This window comes from Vigna unguiculata, chromosome 9 (genome assembly GCF_004118075.2).
Source record: "Vigna unguiculata cultivar IT97K-499-35 chromosome 9, ASM411807v1, whole genome shotgun sequence".
NCBI lineage: Eukaryota > Viridiplantae > Streptophyta > Magnoliopsida > Fabales > Fabaceae > Vigna > Vigna unguiculata.
This window is the reverse complement of record NC_040287.1, coordinates 40,214,695-40,240,302: the sequence shown is the minus strand read 5'-3', so window position 1 is coordinate 40,240,302 and position 25,608 is coordinate 40,214,695. Positions and strand designations below refer to the sequence as shown.

Sequence of the window (25,608 nt, the reverse complement as noted above, 5' to 3'; positions counted from 1 at the left end):
CTAAATTGGCGTTACCCACTTACAGTTAACCAATTATTGCGCCTTTCTTGCTTTTCGCCCTTATCCACACCAATTTAAACAATGTAGAATCAATGAAAACAACAAAACACTCTAATACACGCATAACGCAACAAAACGCTTTAAAGTACATTTTCGACCTACTATTTTCACCTTCTATATTTCTATCTACCATCTTCCTAACCAACCACTACTCTACAAACATTAATTAAATAAATTGCCTCTCTTTTTCGTTCCTTCAACTTCGGAAGGCAAAATAAAGGTCGTAATTACGTATATTCACATATAAAATCCATGACACATAATAAATATATATGATAAATACAGATATTTAATTACCTGTTTTCTAACAGGTCATATACAAGTATTATGATATCAATTCACAAAGTAAAATAATTTTTTATTACTGAATTTTCACAACCTTCTTATAATCTTACTAACATCTTCTAAATGGTTCTTATTTTTTTTTTTTAATATTTTAAAATCACTTAAAAAATGACACATTATATTATAAGAAAAAATTGTTAAAATTTAGTAATCAAAATATCATTTTTCATTCACAAATATCCATTATCTACTCGTAATTATTCTTTTTTTTTTATATTTTTTTGAATAATAATTATTAGTGATTTTTTTTTCTTAAATCAAATCATCAAATCATCAAAATAAAGTCATTACGGAGAAAAATAATTATTGAAGAATTATTTAAAGTTTATCTTCATATATTTTTATTTTTTTATTAAAGCCTATAAAATTAAAGCAACTTTAAAAAGATTAATTTTTTAAATTTATAATTTTGTACAACTCCTTGTACTAATATTTTTATAAATAATTTGATTTTAATTTTACTTTTAAATTATTTTTATTTAATTTTATATTTAAATATTTAGTTTAAATAATTTTATTTAAAATTTTATATATATATATATATATATATTTACAAATATTCATAAATATCTAGCCATATACAAAAATCTGCAAGTATTTTTCTATAAATACTCGACAGTAACATATGGCTAACGGAACAGATTTTTAAGACGATATTGTTTAGCACTCAAGATCAAACAAACTATATAAGGTTATTGAGATATTAATTTTTTTTTATAATAATTTTATACGGTTAACGATGTTAACATTAATTAGTCGTATATTTCTTTAATATGTTGTCCGTCTCATTAAGTATCCATTTACTATTTAACTAGTGTTATTAGTGTGTTGGCATCTTTAATTTTTATAAAGATTTAAGTTAAGATAAATAAAGAATAAAAAATTAATTTTTAAAATAATTGTTAAATATAAAATTAAAAAAATAAAATATATATACAATTTTTTTTAAATAACAATTAAAAATAGAAGAAGTTTTTAAAATAACAATTAAGAAAATATTTTTAAAATAACGGTTAAAATAATTATTTATAAAATAATTAACTTTTAAAATAATAATTAAAGATAAAAATAAAAAAAACAAAATATGAATAAAAAAATGATATCTCTTATATATTGTTATAGATGATTTGATTTTTAATTTTTTTTAGTTTTTGATCAAGAGTGCATAATTTTTACATTTTATGAAAGGCTGGTCCCTATAATTTAGCTTTTAAATGTAAAAGAGAATAAAATTTTAATTGTGCGATAATAATAAATAATATCTTATTTTTTTTAAATAATATTGTTTGAGAATTGTAAGTGTGAATGTCTTTTTTGACCTAAATTTAATTTTCGATAAGATTGTAAAAAAAAAACAAAACATTTTACAAACAGTTATACTCTATCCATGTCTCCCACAGTTTCACGCTATAATTCTTGTGAGAAAGCCTCTCTCTTATTTGAAATGTAAACAGTAGTAGTAGAATACTCAAGTTGCAAAAATAAAGTCATCCACTGTTTTTTTTTTTATTTTTTTTTAAGAATTTGGAGTTTTCAGGTTATTACTGCTTGTTTTATTTGTATTTCTGGTTAACATTGTTGATGTTTGTTTTGGTTGCATTTAAGGTTATCTTACTTATGTTTTGTATAATTGATTGTTGAATAAAATTGCAAGATATAATTTCTAAGTAGTTTTTCATCACACGGAAAAGTTTGTCAAATGTAGGATTACATTACGAGGGTGGGGATAAATATGGTGTTTGTGGCGTGGATCGTGATAAGTGTGTGTTTGATTTTACGTGTTAAACTGATTTAAAACTGATGTAAAATTAATTAAAGAGTAAAAAAAAAAAGGAAAAGTGGTTAAAGATTTGATACTACTGATTGTAGATATAAATATTATGGAGCTGGTTAAGTATGCAAAATATAATAAAGAAAAGTTAAGATTTATGTTAACCCTAATTTTACTAAGTTTGATTTTTGTATTATTATGAAAATTAGGTTATCTTACAAAAGTATTTTATAAACCTTTTTTTTCATTTTATCATTTTTTTATTACTTCAACATCTATTATTACAACCTGTTTTAAAATTGTTTATTTCGACATACTTGTCTAACTTGTACGAAGTATTACATTGAAATATTTCCGTCACTTTTAAAACCTGTATTTTCATGCGATAGTTATTTAAAGTTTTAAAAAATTAAGTTACCTTCTTATCATTATCAAACACATTTTAAAGATTTTTATTAATTTCTACAATGTACTTATTTCAATATTTTTATTACTTTCCAAAATTATATTATCATACAAAATATATCTTACATACTTCTTTAGACTTATTCAATTGTATCATTTTTTATTACTCCAACTTATTTTCACCGACAATTATTTTTAAGTATGTATGCATTTTTTTTAATTTTAATAAATTTTAAAAAAGAAATTATGTCACCATACGTATTTTTCAATTTTTTTTAACTTTTTACATTTTATTATAATTTTTTCACTTCATTTTTTTATCATTAACAACTTGCTTATATAATAGTATATGAAGAGGGTCTGGACCACAATTTCTAACACACTATGTGTAACTTTCATTTTTTTTTTGTTAAAAATGATCCTTAAGTTATAAAATTAGGATATAAATTCATTCAATGTGATGTATATTTCACAAAATTTAATTATTTTTAATAAATTTCAATCATAAAAAATATGTTATTAAACATTTTTTTAAAGTATTTATAGAGAAAAGGGAGTGCAAAAGGTTGGCGGTGTTTAACTAAAAATGAGGCCGGGTAATGCCCAAACAAATGGGCTGAAACCGGCCCAATACGACGTTTGCTTCATCCTAACGACTTTGCTGTCCCACATGACACTGGGAGTTGCTGAATTAGGATCATCTCGACTCGAGCCAGGTTGCCGAAAACAGACTAGAGTATCAGTATTAGTTATACGGGAGCACTCCGAGTCACTGTGACTCAGTGTGTGCCATGACATGAAACTCACGTGCTCCCTTTCACTTTCTCTCTAAATCTTCAAGTAAAAGTCTAACGCAAACCTGAGCCTCGAAGCTCTCGTTTCCGATCCAATTCTTCGTTCCTCAATGGAGGACGCGTTTGCCAGATCTATTCCCGAGGTAACTTCGTTTTTGCTTTCTCCATTTCCTTGCCGCTGCAACAAACACCAAATCTCACCGTGTCATCACAATCCTCATTTAACAAATCTGGAACCATACATTGTTTATTTTTAATCTAAAATTATAGAAGACATCGGAATGTGAATGATCTACGTTTTGTGTTTTTGTGACCTTCGATAATAGAGATATTGTGTTTTCATGATCACGCAACGTAATATTGTTGAAAATCTATGATCACACATGCTTGCATGCTTGCCTCTCGCAGCAGTATTACTGAACTCTGCATCGACTTATCTGTTCACACAGAGATTGCTATAGCCGAGTTATATATTTGAATGTTCCTCTGGAAAGCCATAACTCTTGTTGTTAATTTTGTTAGGTCCTCGATTTCTTCGGAGTGAACCCGACTAAGGGTTTATCTGATGCTGAGGTGCTCCAATTTCCTTTCATTTCTCTGTTGTATCGGTACTCGTATTTTCTTTAAGCCCGATTATGGTGTTAATAGTTTCAAATGATTAAATCGCCCTTTTTTTCCAGGTAGTACAACATGCTAGACTTTATGGGAATAACGGTATGTCTTCTGTAGGGCCGTGTATATTTTAATCTGTTTCTTACGTGAACAAGAGAAGAAATATCAAGTAATGTGGTTTTATCTTGAAATGAATTTGCATTTGTATAGAGTGTAAGATGGCAGTCAGGATAATAAGATCACACACTGATCTTAGCATTTGAGAAACTTACCTATTGCATCTTTTTCACCAGTTTTGTTTAAGTATCTTTTTTGTTTGCCTACTAATATTTCTTTCCTTTTCTCTTACTGCATGGTGATGGCTGCACAGTGCTGCCTGAAGATCAAAGTAAGTATATGGAGTTTGTACCTGCCTTATACTTTTGTTTGATTATGTTATTTAGGCAACTTAGTGTTTTTCATTTGCTCTTCCTGAATAGCAATGTTAGTGCTTGGTATTTAATTTTGGATAGTAATAGAAATAGTTTTTTTTTTTTTATTTACCGAATTATATTGGATGCTAAGTAATTTTCGGATCATTCATAAAATCCTATTGATGATAGTGTAAATGGTTTGAAACTCATTCATATATTATTGCCAATTGAGTTTTTCATGGTTCTATCACACTAGATTCCTTAGTTCTAGTTGTTACTAAATCTCATCAAATTTAATATGCAGGAGCTCCTTTTTGGAAATTGGTTTTGAAGCAATTTGATGATTTGCTTGTAAAGATACTAATTGCAGCAGCTCTTATATCTTTTATTCTGGCTTTAGTTAATGGAGAAACAGGCTTGATGGCATTTCTGGAGCCTTCCGTAAGATATATTTACACTCATGTTGTGTTTGATATTTTTAGCAACAGTTTTATTTGGTAAAGAATTAATTTTTCTGGTAGTTCTTATACATAATGATGCAAAACTGAAAAAAGGCTGTATCCTTTCTATTGAAGCTGTAGATTATGAGCTAAATGAGCTCTTTTTGCTACTTATTGAGTACACTTGTACAATGCTGCATGACCTCTTGCGGGTAAACTCATGAAAAGTGGATTTTTATAGAGAATGTACTGAATTTTTTCTGAACTAGAGAACATAACAATTTTCTATTTGATTACACTATTTGTTAAGCTGGGCTTATCAAATAGGTAAGACTATTGCAAAATGTGAATTGATTTGGTTTTTGGTTTTCGGTTTTTTTGATAGAAAATAAATTGGTGTATGCATAGGTTATTCTGATGATATTGGCAGCAAATGCAGCAGTTGGAGTGATTACAGAATCAAACGCTGAAAAAGCTCTAGAGGTAAAATTGAAACACAGATAAATTTAGAGCTCCAAATGATGTTTGTCGATAATGATTTCATTTTCATAACAACAATTTTCATAAACTTAAGACTAAAGCTCAATTTGTTTCCAATTTGTTCTTTAAATTCTCCATTTGCTTAGTGAAAACTTGTTAAGTTAAATTATCTTTATTATGGAATTCTCTTGTTCTGGCTCCGTCAAGTTGAGCTCACTGTTTATCTATTGCTTTCTCTTTTATACTATCTTAGGAGCTGCGTGCCTATCAAGCTGATGTGGCAACTGTCTTGCGCAATGGTAACAAACTTCTGTACCTGTCTAATTTTTTGTAGCGTGGTTAGTACTATAGTGGCTTTGTGACGCTTTATTAACGATGACATATGGTGTTAATTTTCATAATTTCTATTTGAAATATTTTTTTTTTTTAATTTCAAAACTTTCTATAGCATACCTAGCTAATTGTTCTCCTGGTCTTCTCTTTTCTCTGTTTCTACTTTTGGGGGATGTGGCTGGATACGGGGAGGTGAGTTATCCTCGTGAAACTGTGTTTGTCTTGTATAATAGCACTGGGTTTTCGCAAAGGCATTATTTAAATAAAGGATCAAATAGTTTCAAGGGTAATTTGTTGTTGTTTCCTCTTATATAGGACAAATGTTCATCTTGGCTGTTTTCGCTCTGTTGATTCCAACTTTTTTGGTATTTACTAATGATATATCCTGAGACTAGCAAGCTTTACTTTCTTGAACTTCTTAGGGTGTGTTTCTTGTTGTTGGAGAATGTCTTTTGTTCTTTTGTTTCTTTACTTTGATTTGGAATGATTTTCGTCTTTAATAATCAATAATAAATAAACAAAGAAAATCTTAGGACAAATAATAAAGAAAATAAGATTTTAAAGCTTGCCAAAAATAGAGAAGTGAAGCCAAGAGAGTTGGATCAAGTAAAATGTATTAAGAATAAACAAGGCAAAGTTTTGGTCATGATAAAGATATGAAAGAGAGATGAGAGAATTCTTTTTATAAGAATTTCAAGGATGAAAAGGGACTAGAAACCAAGAGGATAAACAAATTTTGGCTCACTATCATAGAATTGAAATTAGAGCAGTAAAAGAGGCCCATAAGAGGAGATGGATAATTTGCAAAATTGTTGGTTCTTGTGGAGGTTTTTAGTGTGGGAGAACAAGGTACAATTTGTTCCTTGACTATTTAACGAGAATTTGAAAGCTAAGAAAATATCTTATTAGTAGAGGAAGAACACTTGGGTTCCTATACGTTGGAAAGTTACCTTAATTGTTGTCATCCCTAGTTCGCTTTAGTTGCAGCACTTTTGGGGGTTTCTTGATTGTTGCTCCAAGAGTGGTGATTTGTTTCAACATCTACTTGAGTTATAGCTTAAACATAGTTTAACTCACAAACCAATTTTGTGGAGTTTAGTTACGTCTTAAGTCCAAATTCTAAGATGATATTATAGTCTATTCTTGTTTCTATACTAGGCCACCTACCGTATTATCCATCCATCAATCTCAATAGTATTGGGCATGGGGTGACGTGGAGAAAATCCAAATCCCACATTGGTTAGATATAAGGTTGAAGCAGCGTATATGGATAAGGGGTTAAGGCTTAAGTCAATTCTACAAACTTGGCTTATAAGATAAGGATTGTTTAAGCTTTATAAGCTCTATTTAAGCCATATTTTTTTGTCAATGTGAGACTAAACTACCACCCTTGAAGTTACAATAAAGACAATCCCCCTTAAGAGGTTACAACTAAGGTGGGCTAGGTGCTTTTTGCGATTAACAGAACTTTCCGATACTGCCCTTCATGCCCCTGACGACCTATCCAGAGTGTGACATATGTAGGTGATCAAACAGTTGGTCTAGAATAAACTCTAATGTCATAGAATTCAGGTTTAGAACATATTAACTCAGCACTACTAAATTGGCTTATGAGGTGAGACTTATCCTTCACTTTATGTACTACCCTTAACCATGTCTATGGCCAATGTGAGACTTGCATTTTTCAATATTAAATTCAAGTAACAGGGAAATATTCAAAATTGTGTAAAGTTCAAGTGTCAAGAAGGACATTGGAGGAAGTTATAAAGAAAGATCTCATGATGAACAATCTCTCTCCATATTTGGTCTTTAATTGAGCCAAATTGCATCATGTGATTCTTGTAGTTGACTTTTTCTAATGGGAAATAACTTTGTTGTTGTATAATAAATAAATAAATAACTTGGTAATGTCAAATGCCTTCTGCATTAACAATTTAAATTAGATCCGGTTTGCTTTTTTGTTCCTTTGGAAAGAAATTACAAAGACATGTTTGCACTGTAAGGGTATAAATATGATTAGTTAACCATTTATTGTCGACATATATTTTTCTAAACCATTCTCCATATTTTTAGTAGACCTCCTAATGCTTTATGGAAAAACGAGAAAAGAATGGTAACAAGAAGCATAAAAAACTTAAGTGTTGTTTAAATGTTCCCTTGGGATAGCTCTACTGGAAGAGTGTGGGGTAAACAAGGATACTGCGAGTTCAAACCCTTGCACTGGGGCACATTCTACACCCCCCCAATCGTTAACAATCTTGTGTTCTAATAATTGTTTTCTTTCTTCTGTCTGCCGTGATGGTTCAGTGGTATTTTTTTTTTGTTTAGTGAATTGGTTAAAGCTTATCATCTTGAAGTTCTACAACAAATTTTTACATTCTATTTCTTGCAGGTTGTTTTTCCATACTTCCTGCAACCGAACTTGTTCCTGGGGATATTGTGGAGGTTTCTGGTAAGCTGATAAGCAAACTGTCTCTGTTGAGTATTTAATCCTTGAAAGTTGAAAGTTGAATCTGTTCTGGTTGTGAATTAAATAGTGGGCTGCAAAATTCCTGCTGATATGAGGATGATTGAGATGCTAAGTAATCAAGTGCGTGTTGATCAAGCTATTCTTACAGGTATTCTTACAGCTCGTATAGTATGCTGTGAATAGAACTATTGAATGCTTCTACCTAGGAATCACTTCATTTGTGTGGTTGTGTCTGAAAAGAGTGAAAATGTACTACGTTCCCTCACATGTTGACAATTAGGTAAGTGTTTGTGAATTACTGATGTAGTGGATTTGTCTGCATATCCTTCTATGATTCATAAGACTAAAGGTTTTTGTAGGTGATTTTTGTTCTGATTTTAAGTAATACACATTAACCTTGTTGATCAATCAATACTTTTAGTTTGTTAGTTTTGATAAATTGACTACTAGAGTAATCCCCTTGAAAAAACTGTTTTTCTTTTATAGAATCCCATGTTTTATAAAAATTGAAAATACTTCTCTGTCTAGTATATGCTTTTGCCTGGTTATATTTTGGTACTGGTACATGTGTGAGCAAGTGGTAACAAATTAGTAAATTTATTGGGGTCTAGGCTGACTGCTTTTATACTCGGTTACTTTTACTGTTCAACTAACAAATTTGGAGGAGACATTTTTGAAATCCTTTTGGCTTAACAAATTTTGCTTTTGCTACTATTGCTACTCATTAGAGTACTTAATGGTTCCTTTTGGCCTAATTAATGGCCCTGTTGCAAAGTTTTCCCTTAAAATATGCTTTCAGATGCCAGACAATACTTTTGAAAAGGAAAAGGTTGTTAGTTAAATATGTCAATCTCACTTCCCCACACCTTGTGTGTGGGGAAATAGGCCATGTCTGTTTAAGGCAAAAACTACGTGTATGAATACATGTTTATTGAACACAGTTATATGTATCTTCTGACATCTCACTTGTTTAATGTGATCAAAATTCTCTTTGCTGATTTTAGGTGAGAGCAGCTCCGTGGAGAAAGAGCTGAAAATAACCACAACTTCAAATGCTGTATACCAAGACAAAACAAATATTCTGTTCTCGGTAAGAAGCTTGTTTCTTTGTTCAACCAGCGTGTGGCTAATAAGGTTTAAAATTGTTCTATAGAATATTAATGGTTTGGATATTCTAAGTCCAATTTGTATTTATGGTTGAGGTAGTGACACCTATATAAACTCTACTTTGAAAGATTTTCTTGTTGGTTGGTGCAGAAAATTTGGTTTGGTGTTACTTGTTAATAACTTTTTTGTAGTTGACAAAAATGGAAGTTGTTTAATTGAACCAATCTAGCTTTTAATTAAACATTTCGGCTACTAGTTTTGGTTGGTTGAGGCTTGATGGTCACATGGCAAAGATGTGTTTATTTTAAGTTACTGAAATAATTATATATGCAAATTTGATTCTTGAGAGGATTTTGACCTGCAATTTTCTGTAGCATTTTCTCATTTGTGCTAAATTGAATCAGTTCAATGTTTGTGATGTTTAAGATCAAATGCTGTTGCTTAAAATTGATACACGTACCTACAAACACACAGGACTATGTATGCTCACAATAAGTGAAATTTATATACCTGTACTGATCATTATATTTACATATTGTTCATTGAAATTTATTTGCAATTAAACAATGTTAGTCAATATTTAAATTTAATTACTTTGTGATTTTTAAATTTTGTAAAAAATGAACATGATGATTTTGTTTTTAAGGAATCTAAAAAACATTAGTAAATTGAGAATTCACCATCATTTATTTTAATAAATACTTTAAGTCATTTATTCTGGAAAAGAACTTATCAGCTGTTATAGCGGTATAAAAATTTAATTTAAATTTAAAGTGATGAAATTCAACATATGATATAAACATACAATCTTAAAGTTTATTTATAAAATCGTTAAAAGGAATTATTGTTAATTAAAAAGATAGAACCATGATGCATAGCATTAGTCCATAATATTTGATTATTTGTAATTTCTACTTTAAAGTAAAATTGAAATGAACTATTATTGGACATTAAACATGATGGGTAGCTACGTTGATAGTTGTCTTCAGAAATTTCAAAGGTCCATGAATCACAGCGATATAAAATTGTGTTTGCATTAGTGTTCTTCTCTTTGTATTTTCTGTGCATCCAAGTTTCGAATATTTAAATAAGCACGAGTTCAAGGCACTGTTTCTTGTAGTCTGGTAGCCTTGTGTCATTTGAAATTGTTTCCGTTAACTCTTATCTTTTTCCCTCCTATAAGAGTTTGTTTTCAATGCCAGGGTACGGTTGTAGTTGCTGGTAGGGCGAGAGCTGTTGTGGTGGGAGTTGGTCCTAATACGGCCATGGGCAGCATACGAGATTCAATGTTGCGAACAGAGGATGTAAGCATTGAATTTTACTCACATTGATGTTTTTACTCCTTGTATCTTTATTCAATTCTTGTGCATTTGTGTTCTTTCTTGACTCATGTATAGGAAAAGTTGCTTTTTACTTTTAGACACACAATAGAGGTGGTTACATCTTTTATGATTGGTTGCAGGAGGCAACACCATTGAAAAAGAAGCTGGACGAGTTTGGGACCTTTTTGGCCAAGGTGATTGCTAGTTCTCTGATTTCACTGTATTTCAAACTATTGGGGAATACCAAAGCTCACATCAATAACGTATATAAATAGGGTCAATCCTCACCTTATAAGTTTGTTTTATAGGATCAAGTAAAGTCTAAACTACTTTTTAAGATGGTATAAAATTCCATCTTATGTCCATTATAAGGGTTACTCCCATGTTATACTTGTACCAAGCCTGTATTAGATGTGCAGGAGTATATTTGAAAAAGCCAAGACCTACATCCATTAGAGATAGTGTCAAAATAAAGTGGAGGGAATCCTCATCTAATAAACCAAATTTGTAGGGTTTAGTTAGACCTAAAGCACTTTGTAAGACAAACTTAAGGGTTGCTCTTCTGCTACATACATATTGCATGGTTTGTTGCTATTCTGCCGCATTTTCCATGGTTTGTAAATTAATAAATCAGACAGGATTAATAAATCAGACAGGCTACACAACTGTTAATGTATTTTTGGTTTGTCAGCCTCCTAAAATGTACTTGGTATCAACAGTTCCATCTGAAAAGTTGAGATTGGTAGTTTGGCATTGAATTATAGTGTTTTTGTAACGGCTCTTTTTCTCAACTGTTAATGCATTCTTGGTTTGTCATACTTGGTATTAACAACAGTTCCATCTGAAAAGTTGAGATTGATACTTTGCGATTGAATTATAGTGTTTTTTTAACGGCACTTTTTCTCACCTACTTTTGGCATTTAATATGAAAGTTCATTTGAGGCAGGGAAAAGAATTTTAATTCATAATAAATGTAACCCTTAGGTTTGGGAACCTTGGTTTTCAAATGTTGGGGCTGCTCTTCTGCTGCATATTTCATTGTTGGTAATGATTGATCGGATAAGCAACACAACTGTTTATGCATTTTTGGTTTGTCAGCCTAGTACATCCGGTTGTTATTAACAGTACTATCTAAAATGTTGAGATTGGGCATATTACACTTCAAAATTTGAATCTTACAACTTCATATAATTTGGTTACCTACCAATTGGTATGGTAAGATGATGACTTTGCATCTTACATTATTAGAATGAATCCATGTACTTTCATATTAAAGATAAAATTCAGACTATTCAACAATTGATATTTTTTACTTCTGACAAAAAAAATCAGAAGTCATGTGAGCTTAAATTCTTAAATGCAAAGGAATTGGAAGAACACTTTTGAACTTATCCTATTTGACAATCCACTACTTTACTTATCACTAGTTCAATGCACGCACTCTACTTGGCTATTTAATTGCGTTGTTTGCATTCTTCTAAAATAAAATCTGACATTTAACTAGTAGATTTGTATGACTTTTGCTTAAGTTTTTTTTTTTTTTTTATCATTTTCTAGTTTAATTGAATGAATACCACTATATTTCAAATATATGATATGTTTGAAGTAATTTTTCATTGTCTTTTTATCTTACTTTTAGAAAGTGAACTTTAAGTCTAACTTAACCTTACAAATTGACTTGTAAGATGAAATTTACACTACTTATACACTATGATATGACATTATTTCTAATCTATGTGGGCTCTTCAACACATACACCCAAGCCGAGGAGTAAACATCTCGAGTGTGGGACTAGGAGAAAACCCAATAGTGGGTGACATGATGTTCAACACCTTGCTAGGATATACTCTAAATGATTTTGGTACTATCTTAAGAAATAGACCTTAAACTTAACTCAATCCTACAAAACCGGTTTGTAAGATGAGATTTGCACCCACTTTTATATCTCTAGTCGATAGAGACTCTTTAACATACAATTCAGTACAAATTATGATTCATGATAAAAATTAACTTGGTAATTTAGGATTGAGTTATAATGTCTTTGATAAAACCACTTTACCCTTTCTCATCTGTTTTGGCATTCAATGAGAAAGCTCATTTGATACATGGCAAAGAATATGAATTATAACTTATAAGAAGTAAAACCCTTTTATTTGGGAGCCTATGTATTATCAGCTTCAAAGAGTAAAATATATCAAAGGAGTATTTTTTGTGTAACAAATCATTTTTATTGTTCAAGTTTTAACTTTGAAGCCCACTTATTATTCTGTTTCCAAATTGTGATGGTGGTGGTTCCTTTATTTCTTTTATGCAGGTTATAGCAGGGATTTGTGTTTTGGTGTGGATTGTAAATATTGGTCACTTCCGTGACCCTTCTCACGGTGGTTTCTTGAGTGGTGCAATTCATTATTTTAAGGTGTGTTCACCAATGAACTTTGTTATTATATTTATCAATATTTCCATTTGCTCTTGTATTCTGTTTTTACTGGCATCATGTTGTAGTCTTCTATTGTTTTTATTTGCATGTACTGCCTAGTTGTTTTATATTTAGTATCTCTCTGTGGTTGGTGTATAGTTGGTTATATTGGCTCTTTCTTTGGAAGAAGATATCATGTTGTCTTGTGAGCATGAAAATCTTTTAACTTCTAATCATATTCCTGCTAGATTGCAGTTGCTCTGGCAGTTGCAGCAATTCCAGAAGGGCTGCCTGCAGTTGTGACAACGTGAGTTCAGGAACCTATTTTTGTTTTTTCTCTGGAAGCCATCATATATTTAGAATATCTTTATTTTGATTTTATAAAATAAGATATAGATGTTTTGGCTTGTGTGTTCATATATAATCAACAATTTGTTCTATATATATATATATATATATATATATATATATGTGTGTGTGTGTGTGTGTGTGTGTGTGTATTATAGTGTTTTTAATTTTGGGAGTTAATTACTCACTTTTTTTTTTGTTTAAGAAATATGTTAAGAATGAAACAAAACCATAAGGCAGCATTTCTTAAGGCCCTTTTATGAGTGATGTCCTTGAGGTATTACTATTTCTTTCTGTGAGCTGAAAGGGAGAATTCCAGTTCCTATTAAACTCAAATTTCAATCACTATCGTTTACTTAGGTTTTTAATAATCACATATGTGGATTATGTTATTCTAAGTTTGGGAAATAGACCAAAGCTGCTTACTGTATGGGAAAAAGACTAAACTAGTTAATAGACAAAGCTGCTACATTCTTCAACACTGTGCTTAGAAAAATCCCTCAGAATGGATTTGCGCTTTGCCCTAGATATTATACCACCAGGTAGAAGCCAAATGCCTAATAATCTTAGCAAACCAGCTGTTGTGCTATAGAAACTTGCTTACAGAATTACTCATTCCCTCCCTACTGACTGGAGACTTCTCATGATATGCTGAGATGCTATGTTTGAATTACTTTTTTGGTTAGAAAACAGCATATATTCAATGTGATGGAAAGTTAATCTACTGAGTTTTTCTTTTTCCGATTTTGTTTTGATTTATTTTCTTTATAATAGGTGTTTGGCTCTTGGGACAAAGCGTATGGCTAGGTTGAATGCCATTGTTCGCTCCTTGCCATCGGTCGAGACATTGGGTTGCACAACTGTTATTTGCAGTGACAAAACTGGGACGCTAACTACTAACATAATGTCAGTTGCGAAGGTGAGTTCAGCTTGACACTGAAACAATAAAATTAAATTTAGTCATTTGTCTTTTTTGTGAGTTTTCATGTTGCCACAAGTGTCACATTGGATTGTGCCATCCTCATTGAACTCTGTACCGATTCACTGATGCTTATTTTTTGGTTTTGTTTTAGATGAAACATTTTGAATCAATAATAACCTTATTGCTATTATGTTTTAAGCTTCTATTTATTCAGGAATTTTATAGGTGTGGCATTAATAGAGTTTGTGATAAAATCTGCTTCTAGATGTTGAAAGTCTGAGTAGTATTCAATTTATGAACTATTAAGCTTTTCTCTTTCCTCCTTCCCCATTTTTCATTTATAAAATGCTTTTGATGTTCATCTTTCAGTCCTGTCATGTTTTAATCAAGCCTGCCTGATACCAACTACTGCCTGCTTATATCATTGTTGTTAGGTTCAGGATGATACAAAATTGTTATTCACGTTGCTTTCCAATGTATGTTTCATCTTGCAAATTATTTTTATGTATTTTGTTACATGTTGGAATTTTTATCTGGATGCTTATGGATGACTTTTAGCAATTTCCTTGACCAAATCCTATGGTTTTGTGGGTACAGGTATGTGTTGTTGAATCTGCAAATCGTGGCCCTGTTGTTTCTGAATACAGTGTCAGTGGAACAACATATGCACCTGAAGGAATAATATTTGACAGTACAGGGATGCAGGTATGATTATGTTAATTCTTTGTGCTTTTTCATTTACTAATTAATATAAGGAAGGAACCTTAGCTTGCTGTACAAAACAAAATTCATGGATAGTTTGCTAAGTCAGTATATGCTTTGTGGTGGATATCCATGCTGTTTTAATTTGCAAATATTGACACAAGAAATGATTGCATTGAATTAAGCCCTTCCTTGAAGTATGCAATTGTTTAGCAGCACAGATGGTTTTCTATGTGTATCTTAACATAAACTCATTGTAATCGTGTATGCAGTTTTGTTTTAGTTAAAACAATGTTTCATTTTCTTGTTTTTGCAGCTTGACTTTCCTGCTGAATTGCCTTGTCTTCTTCACATGGCAATGTGTTCTGCTCTTTGCAATGAATCAACCCTGCAGTATAATCCTGATAAAGGGAATTATGAAAAAATTGGTGAGTCAACTGAAGTGGCACTACGTGTCTTGGCAGAAAAGGTGTGTATTTTTTCCTCTCCTCATGTCTTCTATGTTAGAAGCTCCATCATTACTTAAGTATACTTTGATCGTTTGTTATTTGTAGGTTGGTCTCCCTGGTTTCAATTCCATGCCATCAGCCTTGAATATGTTGACTAAGCATGAACGTGCTTCTTACTGTAACCATTATTGGGAGGAACAATTTAGAAAGGTGAGATTTAGCAAGTTTCTCACATCTATTTTGTATTCATCTTCGTCCATTAACATATTTTAGGAAACTTGAATGTTAAAAATTGCAGGTTTTTTTACATTTTTTTCATGCCTATTGATCAGGAAACAGTATTATACAGCAGATTTTTCATTTAAAGAAAAGGGAATAGATAAATGTTAGTAAAGGACTGTTATAAACAATGAGTTGAGACGTTACAATTAATCTTGGCAAAAAATATAACAAACTTAGCTATATTAGGTTAATGCAACCATAAACCAGGGGTGATACAGCTACTTCATCCAACATAAGAAATTTAATGAATATATCTACTATTGGTTATTTTTTGGGTATTGAGCTATGTGTATTTATTTTCACACTTGATGCTTTGCAGATACATGTTTTGGAGTTTTCTCGAGATCGGAAAATGATGAGTGTGCTTTGCAGCCGGAACCAGATGCATATTTTGTTCTCAAAAGGTGCCCCAGAAAGTATAATATCTAGATGTTCAACCATTCTGTGCAACAGTGATGGTTCTATTGTGCCACTTACTGCTGATATTCGAGCAGAGCTCGACTCAAGATTCAACAGGTTGATTTTTATTGTTTATAATTTTATCTGTATATGCACATTCCATATTTTTTTTTCTAGATTTTTGCTTTCTTTCTGTTTCTTATTCAAAATAAGCAAAAACATTAGAAAAATTCAAACCATGACTGATTGCCTTGCAAGGGCATAATTCCATGTCTCTTAGCACTAGCACCGCATTGGACAGGTGAAATATAACCTACATACCTACTAGTGCCATGCCTTCTTGCTGCTAGGCCTTGACAAATAATGATAGATAGAAAAGACAATTATGTAAAAAAATTTCATTGATGATGGCCCACCACATACCAACCATGCAGCCTCCGGCCTTCTGCTACCCTTGGCTTGAGTGCAATTCGTTCACCTTGCTTTTCCTGAAAATGCTAAATTGAAGGGTTAATAGCACCTGAAAAAAGTCAAGGCCAACGCACTTGGAAGAAGCTAGTGAATGACAACTAAGAAAGAGGCGCTTAAATAGAATTCCACCTTAGAATAAGATAGGCTCTGAATGCCGTCAATATCATCTTAGAAAATCAATTTTAAGTCTAATTTGATTTCATAAAACCTACTTATAAAGTGAGATTTACACCCATTTATATACTATAATTTGGTCATATCTTTAAGTCAATTTGGTATCTCCAACAAGTATTTCTAACATAGTACATATCTGAAAAATCTGTTCTAACTTCTGGACATTAATAACGGGTACTTGGTTGTTTCTGTTCTGTTCATTTCCTAGCCTGACAAAATTTGTTGGCCAGTTTTGCAGGAAAAGAAACATTAAGATGCCTTGCTTTGGCCCTGAAATGGATGCCCTCAATTCAACAGTCATTGTCCTTTGATGATGAGAAGGATCTTACATTTATTGGGTTGGTATGCTTTCTTTTCAATGCACAATATATAGTTTAACAGTTAGATTAATGAAACTTGTTGACTTCATCTGTTCAATAAATTATTGGTATCAAGTTCCAACGAAAGAATGTATAGGAAGAAGCTTTATTTTTTAAATGAGAATAGTAGAATGAAATGGTATTGACTTTCTTACGTAGCGCAAAATTTGTTTAATGTTGCTTATATTTGAGTTTCAAGGGAGTACTTTTTTGGTTTTCTTCTGCTTTTCCAATATTTACATTTTTGCTCTAGTAAGTAATAACCTTTTTCTTTTGTGTTCCTCTCTCCCCTTGGGTAGGTTGGGATGCTGGATCCTCCACGAGATGAAGTAAGAAATGCAATGCTTTCGTGTATGACTGCTGGCATCCGTGTTATTGTCGTCACTGGGGATAACAAGGTTTCAAACTCCTGCCAAATTTTTTTTTTTCCTTTAATGTTCCATACGTCTTGTCTAAAATTACTTAATTCTGAATGAATCAGTCCACTGCTGAGTCACTTTGCCGCAAGATAGGTGCTTTTGACCAATTGATAGATTTTTCTGAACATTCTTACACTGCTTCTGAGTTTGAAGAACTTCCACCACTGCAGCAAACTATAGCATTGCAACGTATGGCACTTTTTACTAGGTATATTGTTTTATATCTATTCTCTAATATTTTATTTTGTTAGATGATTGCAGAATAAAATGGCGATTTCTTTTTTTGTTCAACCCTTTTGAGGTAAAAAAAATCATAGTAAAAGATGTGTGTTATGGTAGGGTTGAGCCTTCTCATAAAAGGATCCTGGTAGAAGCATTGCAGCACCAGAATGAAGTGGTATGATTGCTTCCTTTATCAGAATATTATTTGTAATTACTAACTAGTAATGTGTTATCCCTGTGACTGTTTTTTTTTTTTTCTTTCAGTTTCTTATCTTCCTAGGTCACTTCAATGTTCTTGTCATAATTACATAACTTTTGTGTTTATCTCCATTTAGTTGTTTGGAACATTATCTGTAACTACTAACTAGTAAGGTTTTATCCTTGTGATTATTTTTTAGTTTCTTATCTCCCAAGGTCACTTTAAATCACATGTTCTTTTATGGCACATTATTCAGTGGATGGATTGTGAGGATTAGATCTTTAGGTGAATGCTCCTCATTATTATTTTACACTTGTAGTTTTGATTGTGGATAGTGATGAGTGGAACTCAAAAGTGGATTAGCTGAGCTTAAATGAAGTTCTATACCAGAGATAGCATATACGGTATAAATAGTTTATAATATCTGCGTAAATGGCCAAAACTAAAATGAAGCATAAGTGGAATAGCTGATCTTAAATGAAGATCTATAACAAAGATATCATATATGGTATTAAATAGTTTATAAAATCTGCATAAATGACCAGAACTAAAATGAAGGATGAGTCATATCTTAAATACACAGGCATCATATTCTTTTCTGGATCAACAGATCTTTGACCCTGTACCCACGGCTCATACCTGACGCCACAATTAGGATGTGTGATACACAAAAGCATATGATGGAACATCATGACACTCCTGCTTGAGGTGTCAGATTGTCATACACGCAACCAACACCTCCTTACATCTGTTTTGTACATAGAAACACTTAACACCTGGAATCCTCTTAAAGATAATTGTCAGCTTAGACACATCTCAAATACTGAGCCAACATTATAAGATAAATTTTGGTTTTTTAAGCATTCATAAAAGCCGGCTTAAAGTATATATATATATATATATATATATATATATATATATATATAATATCATTTTAAGAGAAAAAATATGAAAAAACTTAAAATAAGTTATTCCAGTATATAATTGTAAAAACTCTCATATACTTCCAAAAGATGATTTTTAACTCAATACTACGCCTGTTCTTTTATGATAGTCATTTAAGGTTTTTTCGCCCTAAGAAAGGAAAGCATCTAATTTCTATTTTTAATGCAAATTTTAAGTGAATTGCCTATTATACTCCTTTCAATTTTCTTATTCCATATAACAAATTTTTATCTCTCCATATTAATGATTTTAAGGGTATATAAGTGGAAAATAATTGTTATCCTGAAATTTAAACATGATAGATAAAATAAACCAACGGAGGGAGTGTAAGCTAATTTATGCTTATGGAATAGTTTACTTGATCTTTTCATCTTGTTTTTCCTATAAGTGCATATGAGAGTTTGTTGATGGAAAAGACTACCCTAACAAGACCCATTACTTATATCGGATTGACTTTGTTGATGTTCGGGCGTGTTCCATGTCATTAGTGCTCTGCAGCTCTACTAGTTTCCTGATAAAGCTCTATTTAACGGCACTAAGTGCTCTATTTTGTAATTCATTATAACCTTATAATCATGGACATTATTGTTTATGCAATCATTCAAAAAAATTCTTTCAAAGTTGTCGAAATTTACAATGTCAGTAATTTAGGTTGCAATGACGGGTGATGGAGTTAATGATGCACCAGCACTAAAGAAGGCGGATATAGGAATTGCTATGGGTTCAGGAACAGCTGTTGCCAAGGTGTCATCATCTGTCTATACTTTTCTCGTCTAGTCAATAATCAACAATCCTAAACAACTTGCTATTTTTCTCCCCTCTTTGATTATAGAGTGCTTCAGACATGGTGCTCGCTGATGACAACTTTGCCTCTATTGTTGCGGTATAATAGCATATATCAATTTCTACTCATTTTTTTCTTTTCATTATTACTTTCCTTCCCTCTTGAATTGAAAACAATTTTCCCCATTTAATTTATTATTTGTTTCTCTTTAGGCTGTGGCAGAGGGAAGGGCTATATACAATAATACAAAACAGTTTATTCGATACATGATTTCTTCCAATATTGGCGAAGTAGTTTGTATATTTGTGGCTGCAGTGCTTGGAATACCGGATACCCTTGCCCCTGTGAGTTGTACAATATTTTTTGTTGATGATCTCAAAATGCTCATTTTATTCTGTTCTGCATTTTATACATACTTTATACCTGCGTAAATTCTAGATTTTTTATTGATCGCGTCTTCTATGCCCCTAGGTAGTGGTTTGTAGCCAGTAGTTGGTCACTAATGGGCTTTTATATGATTACAGTGTTTCTTCAGTAATTGCACAAAAATAATATTTTCATTTTTGTTCCAATGAAGACTATTACTTGAAATTTTTCATTTGTTCGCTTAACTTCTTCCAGGTCCAATTGCTTTGGGTCAATTTGGTTACTGACGGATTACCTGCCACTGCTATTGGCTTCAATAAACAAGACTCTGATGTGATGAGGGCTAAGCCTCGAAAGGTGCCATACCAATAATTCATTAGTCAACCTTCTATTTGATTCAAATAATTAAATAGATAACCTTCCCCATTCTTATTTAAATTTTATTTCACTTTGAATGTGTAGGTGAATGAAGCCGTTGTTTCTGGTTGGCTCTTCTTTCGCTATTTGGTAATAGGAGGTAACTATAAATATCAATCCCATCTTTATTTTTGGACTGAATATCATTTATTATACCTATCGGCGTTGCTTCTTTAATTTTCCCAGCAAGATTTCTTCTTTATTGAGGAACAGCATTGCTTTTTATGTTTTCATATGGTTACATATGGTAGTTAGATATAGCCGAGAGATGGGTAAGGCCAAGCCCTTGTGACTGTAGGTAAATAACCGAATTGGGAAAATTTGTACAAAAGGTTCTTGTTATAATTCACAAAGATGTAATTGGATGCACCAGAATAAAGGACACATGGATCTTAGGAGGACGATTCAAAAAGACCAACAAAATAACTATCAAGAGTTCTATTGAATATTGAGAAAAACTGTATAGGGTTAATCTCCCTTGTGTCTAAAATACACATAGGATTATACAAGTATACATGGTAACCAAACATAAATATGGTAAATAGAAGATATTATAATAAACAATATCAACAATATCTACCAATATCAAACAATGTCTATTTTTCCTAATAAACAATAGACGTTATGTTTCCCTAAGTAACATGATATCTCTAACACTCCTCCTCAAGACTTATTAATAGAACATATACCGTTACTAATAGCAGCTACCAATCCAGTAGTGGTCATTTCTATCCCTTTTGGATCTGAGTTCCTGTAAAAGTAGGAGCAAAAATGCATATGTTTTCTTGGAAAGAATCTAGAGAAAATTGGGCAATGGGGGAACTCAGTGTGATCATGGTTGGTAGAATACTCTGGAGGTTTACAGTTTAGGGCACAATACACCTACTGCAAAGGTAGTGAAGAGTTTAGGGTCAGATGTATCTTGCCTGAGGGATTAATTAGTGGTTTTTGGATTCATTAAAGTTTCTACTATCTGAACAATCCAAAGGACATGGTTACAAAAGTATTGAATGAAAAGCAGGCAATTTGTCAATGAAATAAAAAATGTCTCGGTTTGAAATCAACAAAAAATTGTCTTATCCGAACATTTATTTTGGATTTCTTAAAATCCAAAAATATCCAACCTAATCTAATCCAATTAATTGGGTTGGATTTGAATGGGATGTATTAAAGTGGACTTCAATTTTGTTGGATCAATATGATTTGGGATTAAATTTTAATATATGAATGTTTTGCACACCCCTACTTTTAGAGGAAACCCAGTCTTCAAATCTTAATGAAGCATTTTTTAGTCAACTGGCTACGCGAATCATAAACTATCATTCCTCAAGCTTATTCAAGGAAACCATGGAGTTTAAAATCTGTGAATGGAGGCTGAAAGTCACAAAGGATGCTTTCTTAGGTCAAAGAAAGTATAAACTAAGCTGAAATAACAAAATTTGCGAAAAAAGCCCAACAGATCCAAATGGGTCTTACTTAGCCATATTTGTCACTGAAAGGTGGAACTCAGATCTAGTTGGAGAATCCGGTCCACTCGGAATTCCTGGGAATCATATTAATCTTTTTTGTTATTAGAAGCCTTTCTTTCCATAATTTTGAGCCAATTTTTTCAATAGAGAGTGGGAAACGAAATGAAAGGATATATTGGAAATCATGTATCTCAACTCAACTACTCCAAGGACTCTATTTATATAATGAATTGATAAATATAGTATTATATTGTCCCAGTGATTATATTTATACGAGACACTTAGCATCACATAATAATACAAGTTTCAAACATGTATTTCAACTAGTCATTTACTCTTCAATTGATTTTTGGAAAGTGGATGCATGGTCCTAATGTTGTTTATTTTGTGTATGATGCAGCTTATGTTGGCCTTGCTACTGTTGCTGGTTTTATTTGGTGGTTTGTTTATTCTGATGGTGGCCCTAAACTTCCATACACAGAATTGGTAAGATAGTTTCATGTCCTCTCCTGTGGTCTCTGTACCTTTGTTTGAGCATCTTATATACTCAGAATGATAACACCTGAGGAAATGTGAGCCTATAAGCAGCTGATGTATGGAATTAACTTTAAAAAAATTCCATGACTGCATAATAATTAAAGCAAAAAGCAGTGGAAAATAGATATAAGCAAAATGGATATTGCTTATTGAAATTCAATCTGGCTTTTATATCTTTCAATATGTAATATCTTTTTTATAGAAAAAGAAAATTTAGAGATAAGAGGGAACGTGCAACTGCATGAAGGATAAGATATCCTCCAAGACAGAAATCCACAAACATGACAGAAAAATAAAATAAAAATAAGTAACAATCAGCGAGGCTGCTGAGTCTCTTTTCGTGTCAGAAATGAAAACTCCCTTCAAACAGCCAGATCAATGAGAAACCATTAACATGATTATGTCGAAAGTAGCAAGACACCCTTGAAATTGAAAATCACTTGTTTTATTAAGAGTTAAAAATCATTGTTGTTGACACTCAACTACAATATTTGCTCTCAAAAAACACATACATTGTGAACATGAGATTGTTTTGATAATTTTTTTGCTTCAGTCCTGGAAAATACATTTTGTTGTTGGTACTAATAATGCTTTATTTAAAAAAAATATAAAAAAATTGACTGCTTATTCTGCTATGAATATTTCTTTTTGTGTATAGTTAATAAATCTATTTCGGATATTCTTAGTTTAAATTCTTCTCTTCTTCCAGATGAATTTTGATACCTGCCCAACCAGGGAGACAACTTATCCATGCAGTATATTTGATGATCGACATCCGTCTACTGTATCAATGACTGTGCTTGTCGTTGTTGAGATGTTCAATGCTTTGAACAATCTCAGTGAAAATCAATCTCTTCTGTAAGTAATTTTATACAATTTAATTTGACATAATTATAGGATTTTGGTCCTTCATGGTTCCTTTCCTGCATATTAATGGGATGAGATCAGGATGACAACAAATATAAAATCTTTCACGTGCTTTCACCCATCAGCTTAAGCTTATGGGGTCAGTAGGTTCATCAGAGTCGCGAAACCTGAAGGAAGAATATATTATGAGTGAAATTAGTAAAATCATATAATAGACATTATACCCCTCTTCACTGGACCAGATTGAGAGAGATGGTAGAAATTCTGTTAATTTTTAGCGACCTCATGAGGCAATGTCTCCAACATAGTTATCAGACATGGCACGGACATTGAAGAATGATGAATTTCCAGAATATAGGACATAGGCAAACCACTTATATATGATTAACAAGGCAAAATCTCAATTAATAACTAAAATTTGTATAATTCACAGTATAAAATAAATTTAGTAAGTTCTATCATTTTCATATAATAGGGGTTCTCACAATAAAATCCAAAGAAACTTGTCTCCTATTATTTAAATTAATTAATTGAATCCTATGAAAAAAACCTTAAATATGTTATGTGTATGCAATAATTATCGTATAATTTTTTTTGTGGAATTTCTTTTTACTTTCTTATGATAACAGTGCCTAGGACGTGTTTAGTTAATAATAGTGTTTGAGCTGAAAATATGGTGCTATATCAATCTTCTTTAGGAACGAAGCTTTGCATTTGGTTATTCTACTTTATTCTGTTTTTTTTATCGAGGACTGGTGTTCATGGACTACAAAGCTTGAACGTTGTATTCATACGTGCCCTGTGATTGTGGAGGAATAAAATTGAAATCCTTAGAGAAGCATCAGCTGCTAGTCAATCTGGGAAAACAAATTCATACTAAGAACCTTCCCATTGTTTTTAATGGGAATATTTGTACGTGTATGCTACAAACAATAGGAATGTGTCTCTTATTGTTGAATTATATTTGGGAAATAAAAGAACAGATATTGCTGTGTAACAATTTTTTAATTGATGTGAAAATATTTGTTTGTCTGTTTCAGGGTTATCCCTCCATGGAGTAACATGTGGCTTGTTGCTTCTATAATCATAACTATGCTTCTTCACATACTAATCTTATATGTTCACCCACTATCGATTCTTTTCTCTGTAAGTATTTTTAAAAGCAGTGATACACATTTGATTTTCTGAAGTGAGAACCTGCCTGTTTATCCTGTTCATAAACCATCAGATTGATTTTAATTTTTTATTACCATATGTTATTACAGGTAACACCCTTATCTTGGGCTGACTGGACAGTTGTCCTCTATCTTTCGTTACCTGTATGTTTTCTTTAACTTTCCCAAATCCATTACTTAGTCATTTTTATTGTCGGGGATCTTTCCCGAGAAGGTGAGTCGTGCTACTCATTCATGTGTACTATATTTTGTTTTCTTATGCAGGTTATAGTCATTGATGAGGTGTTGAAGTTCTTCTCCAGAAATCCCGTCGGTAATCTTTATTCCATTTTATTAAATTTTCAGATCAATCTGTGATACCTTGTTTGTCTGAGGGTAGCTAGTGTTCAACATGACCAGTAGTAGGATTGGTAGTCTTATTTTCGGTTGGAAGTTAATAGTCATCATAGAAAAATATAGTTGGTGCATTTCTTTTGTGATGGTTTTGTCATGGAGATCTATAATTAAGTGATGTAACCAACAGGCACACGCACAAACATACCCACACAAAATTTCCATATAGCTAATGTTGATTACTTTTCCTTTGGTTTTAGGTTTTAGATTCAGATTATGGTTCAGGAGGTCTGATTTACTTCCAAAAAAAGATTTACATGAAAAGTAAGATGTGGAGTAACATTTACCACTTTTGGAATCATAGAGCTTCAATGGTATCCTTGATTGAATCTAAATCATCAATCTCCATTTGCGTGGCAATCCAGGAGTTAAACAAGGTACTAAAGATATTGTATAATACTTGTGTTATCTGTAATATTTATGTCCGTAAAATTTCAGTGATGTAAAACAGCAAATGTAGGAGCCTGTAGAGTTGGTTATCTTCAATTATTCATTTTTCTTCACATTCTGTATTTAATCAATTTTGGTAGCATAAATACCTAAAAGGCACTCATTATCCCTTCTGACAAAGATGTACATTGTCAGTTGTGTATCGTTAAAAGAACGATGTAGAGATTAATACCAATATGTTACGGATAAGCAAAGGAAAAAACAAACAAACGTTTTTTCAGTTCTCCTTCATCACTTGTTTGCTTAAACGAATCGTATTGATGTATAAATTAAGGTATCCAATTAAGTTAT

At 31.9% G+C, this 25,608-nt stretch overlaps 1 protein-coding gene across 4 annotated transcripts; it reads left to right on the top strand.

Moving 5' to 3' along the window:
- Positions 1 to 3,271: 3,271 nt before the first annotated feature.
- Positions 3,272 to 25,472, top strand: LOC114163916 (calcium-transporting ATPase 3, endoplasmic reticulum-type). Of its 4 annotated transcripts, XM_028048299.1 has the most exons (35): positions 3,272 to 3,518; positions 3,898 to 3,948; positions 4,056 to 4,089; positions 4,358 to 4,375; positions 4,705 to 4,841; positions 5,249 to 5,323; positions 5,574 to 5,619; positions 8,046 to 8,105; positions 8,191 to 8,271; positions 9,128 to 9,213; positions 10,433 to 10,534; positions 10,693 to 10,746; positions 12,867 to 12,968; positions 13,217 to 13,275; positions 14,091 to 14,235; positions 14,673 to 14,714; positions 14,836 to 14,943; positions 15,257 to 15,409; positions 15,495 to 15,599; positions 15,991 to 16,187; positions 16,946 to 17,057; positions 17,374 to 17,472; positions 17,556 to 17,701; positions 17,833 to 17,890; positions 19,511 to 19,603; positions 19,692 to 19,742; positions 19,856 to 19,987; positions 20,265 to 20,366; positions 20,472 to 20,526; positions 22,296 to 22,381; positions 23,142 to 23,290; positions 24,340 to 24,445; positions 24,565 to 24,618; positions 24,739 to 24,787; positions 25,068 to 25,472. In XM_028048299.1, the coding sequence occupies exons 1-35, from the start codon at positions 3,486 to 3,488 to the stop codon at positions 25,133 to 25,135; spliced, it is 3,048 nt and encodes a 1,015-aa protein (XP_027904100.1). In that variant the 5' UTR covers positions 3,272 to 3,485; the 3' UTR covers positions 25,136 to 25,472. The 4 variants fall into 4 exon arrangements, with proteins under 4 accessions (XP_027904100.1, XP_027904101.1, XP_027904104.1 ...); XM_028048300.1 differs by lacking the exon at positions 14,673 to 14,714; XM_028048301.1 differs by lacking the exons at positions 3,272 to 3,518; positions 3,898 to 3,948; positions 4,056 to 4,089; ... (2 more) ...; positions 5,249 to 5,323; positions 5,574 to 5,619 and adding exons at positions 5,811 to 5,845; positions 5,969 to 6,018.
- The last annotated feature ends 136 nt before the right edge of the window (positions 25,473 to 25,608 follow it).